The sequence below is a fragment of the Scaptodrosophila lebanonensis genome, unplaced genomic scaffold (assembly GCF_003285725.1).
Source record: "Scaptodrosophila lebanonensis strain 11010-0011.00,11010-0021.00 unplaced genomic scaffold, SlebRS2 tig00001415-arrow-pilon, whole genome shotgun sequence".
NCBI classification, from domain to species: Eukaryota; Metazoa; Arthropoda; class Insecta; order Diptera; family Drosophilidae; genus Scaptodrosophila; species Scaptodrosophila lebanonensis.
Genome location: NW_022060742.1, coordinates 2,482,898 through 2,486,587, shown reverse-complemented (window position 1 = coordinate 2,486,587; position 3,690 = coordinate 2,482,898). Strand labels below are relative to the sequence as shown.

The following is a 3,690-nucleotide window of genomic DNA, read 5'->3' as shown; positions in this document are numbered from 1 at the left end:
TTACTTTTCCCTTTTTAATCTCAAGTGAGCTCTTTTTCCCCTCACTAAAGTCTTCTATTTTCAGTTACCTCTTGCCGCTTGCCGGACTGGCTAATGAATTTTCCCCTAACGGTTCAGTTATTCTTCCCCTTTAATTTTTAATTATATTTTATTATTTAAGTATTTTAATTTATTTTCTTCTATCTTTTATTGCCATATTTTTTCATCTACAACTACACTTCTGTTTCGATCTGACTACTCTCTGCTGTGAATCGGGGCATAGCTGGCCGTTTGGCAAATAAAATTCCCCCACCGTGTCCACCATTCGTTATTAGATATTTTTGTCATTTTTATAGGCTTTTTTATTTCTTTAGTTTTACTTAGTTTAAGTTCTCTATTGTATTGTATTGATTTATTTTTATTTGTCGATGGAAATAAATAAATAAATAGTATAATAAATAATGGCCTGCCTAGTGCTAATACTGATTAATTGAATAATTGTTCGCCTCTCTGTTCACGTCTTGTTCTGCTCAGGAAGGGGCGGACGTTTCGTGGCACATGCCTCTGCATCTTTCGGCTTCAGAAAGTCCTCCGCATCCCATGGCTGCACCTTCGTAGAGCCCCAGATGATAAACACCAAGTTGCCGACAAAAAAAATGATTGCTGCAATGCCGAACACAAAATGCCATTGTCCGCGTTCGTTAAAACCAAAGAAGAGGGAAATGTGTCAATACCACAGGACGATCTGCGAACGCGCCAGCCGACTCACCTTGTCTGTGACTATCGCGCCCACAAGGAGAGGAGTTGCTATTGATATGGAAGTCGATATGGTATTGGCGACACCCATAATGATGCCAGCGTGGTTTGGCGACAGATCGAGGGTGTTTAGAGAGCTGCCAATGGTGGCGCCGCTGTTGACACCCACACTCACTGTCATCAGGGCAATGGCCAGATGCTTGTGCTCCTCTCCCAGAACTCCAATTGCGATGAGCGCGGCTGCTGGTATCCAGAAGGATATGGAGTTGAATAATTTCCTGACAGCTGTCAGCGACAGCCACTTCCGCTTCAGCAGCACGTCCGCCGCAATCAGATATACATAGGACATCAGCCACATGGCAAGGAATGGCAGCGAGGAGAACACTGCATTGCTCTGTATGTCCATGTTCAGGACACCGTTTAGATATGACGGAATCTCCGCTTGTAGGGTGGACAGACCCCATGTCTCGGCGCAGCGGGCGACCAGCAGCGCCAGGAAGGGCACAGATCCACAAATGGCGCGCCAGGGTATGGGTATGGTCCGCTGATGGAAGTCCTTGTTGTGGTGCAACGACGACTCGATATACTTGCACTCCGCCACGGTGACAAAACGGGACTCGGTCGCATTATTGGCACCGAAAATGGCCCAAAGGATGCACCAGACGAGGCACAGTGTACCCGAAACGTACGATATTCCAGGCCAGCCGAGCGCACTTCTGGCAATAAGTCCGCTGAGGAACATGGCCAATACTGTGCCACAATCAGCCCCCGTGTAGCTGAAGGCGCCCAGTCTATTGCGCTCCTCCGGCGGCGCCCACATGGCCACGTGCTCCTGCACACAGGGAAATATCACGCCCTGGAAGAGTCCTTGAAGTATGCGAATGACACAAAAGGCCCGCCAGCCACCCCAACTGATGCAGAAGGGCGTCATCAGACTGAACATGGCGGTGCCAAAGGCGGCCACAAACAAGGTGGACTTGGCACCAAATTGGCGACACAGGAAGCTGCCCGGGCACAGGGTCAGTATGTAACCCCAGTAGAAACTAGACAGTATGTAGGCCTTCTGCTTCTCGGTCCAGCTGAATTCCTAAATTCCACATTTCACAAATATGGACAAATAAAAAGTGTTCTGTGTGAGACGTACCGGAAAGTTTGGATTTGTTGACTCGGCATCGGTCAAAGCCACAATGGCCACGCCCACATTCAGGCGCACAATGTGAATAAAAGTCAAGCAGAGGAAGAGAAACACTGTCTGAAGGTGGCGAATACCAAATAGGGGTCCTATCCAAATTCCAGAAATACTTGCATTATTCGCCATTCGCGCTTGCAGAATTCAACAAACTTCTTACCTTTGCTGCCCATTCCAATAAATTGTCAGCACTGCTTAGTTCAAGAAATGGTTCTGTGCTGCTCGCAACGGCTTTGGCTGAATTTATACAACTGCCCCAACTGCAGCTACCGGCCAGCCATCGAGTCCATATCATTCACAGCCGTAAGTCGCCAGCCCCCAAGCACCCACATCTGTGGAAGTGTTGGTGTTATCTTCACAAATCGAAGAAAGAAAGAAAGATAAACACGCGCGGCATCTGACGCAACTAATGCTGTCAAATGACGCTTGCAGCCGGCTTAGAAATCGATCAGTTGCACAACAATATTGTTCAGCTTGTGGTATTTGAGGCTGCCTCGTAAATATTTATAGTTTTCGCACATGTACTTGCTATTAATAAATGCAAGGCGAGCAAATAAATCTAAAGTCAGTCAGAAAAAGAAAAAGTGCAAGGGAAAACAATGGATGTAGTTCCTATTTAAGATCGGATCAATCGTACCCATATCTACATCTCTGTTATTCATTTTTAAGAGAATGATTCGATTCTTTCCCATCAATCCAATTGACATATTCCAACAAATTAAAATTTTGATTAAATAATGCACGATGTATTTAAAAAATAACTTATGCATATGATGAATGAAAAAACTTCAACAAATCCAACTCCGATCCCTTTTAAGGCGAAATAGTGCTTCATAATAATGAACGTGTGGTCGATTTTATATGACAACATTTTTTGTCCCCCTCCCTCCCCCCCCCTGCCTACGCCCTTGACATCCACTGTCAGGACTTGCATCGCCTTCGTCTCACAAATATATATATAGAGGTACATTCCGCCCACATTTCATATCGTTTATGGCGAACTTCTGGTCTAGCTTGGAAGACAAAAGCATGTTTTATCGCAACTCTGATTGGGCGCCTCTTCCTGTGACCATTTGAAAAAGTTTAGTGGCAACCGAAGCATATGAGTTGAATTTTTGCATATTTTTTTTTCAGATATATTTATTTTAATCAGAATATCAACAATAATACTGTTGATTATATTATAAAACTTAACATAACAATTTAAACTAAACTTAAAAGAGAAGAAAGCCTAACACAAAGCTGTACAATGACGTCTATTAATGCCTCCGACACGTTTGGGGAATTTTATTTGCCAGGGGAAAGAAAAAGAGGGAAAGAAAAAGGGGGAAATCTCCAACCCGGTGGGGGAATTTTTAAATGCCTGTCCGGCAAGCTATGCCCCAACTCACAGCAGTATGTGGTCAGAGATTTCTCCGAAGAAAGAATAATTTTGATAGAACAGAGAGAGAGAGAGAGAGAGAGTCCTGTCGAAAGTAAATGTGAAAAAATGTGAAAGATCATCATAATGTCTGCACATGACCCGAAAACGATTGTGCAAAGCGTAATCAGTTGTGCATCTTGCCAATATGAACGGCAAATAATTCCTTGTTGGTCTACAAGGAACTGAAAATGAAGGCGACCTAAGAGGGCAGAGGACTCAACCTCACCGATAACCAACTTGTGGAGAAAAACTACTCCAAGAACCGTCCTACTATTCACTAAGGAGGGAAGGTTTATCAATCCAATATAGCTTATTTGAATCCAGATGCGAAATTATGGCATCC

General features: G+C 44.1%; 1 protein-coding gene across 1 annotated transcript; it reads right to left on the bottom strand.

Annotated features, from left to right (window-relative positions):
* Positions 1–381: 381 nt before the first annotated feature.
* Positions 382–2,124, bottom strand: LOC115632867 (putative inorganic phosphate cotransporter). The gene is made up of 4 exons (XM_030530130.1): positions 2,085–2,124; positions 1,880–2,016; positions 749–1,822; positions 382–642 (listed from the first exon to the last, which is right to left on the bottom strand). The coding sequence occupies exons 1-4, from the start codon at positions 2,095–2,097 to the stop codon at positions 559–561; spliced, it is 1,308 nt and encodes a 435-aa protein (XP_030385990.1). The 5' UTR covers positions 2,098–2,124; the 3' UTR covers positions 382–558.
* Positions 2,125–3,690: the final 1,566 nt, after the last annotated feature.

Bases quoted from the DNA above. Each gene is read 5' to 3' on its own strand.
- LOC115632867 (XM_030530130.1), bottom strand. The intron at 1,823-1,879 runs GTACGTCTCACA...TGTGGAATTTAG, and splicing joins CAACAAATCCAAACTTTCCG to GAATTCAGCTGGACCGAGAA. The intron at 643-748 runs GTGAGTCGGCTG...TCGGCATTGCAG, and splicing joins GCGCGATAGTCACAGACAAG to CAATCATTTTTTTTGTCGGC.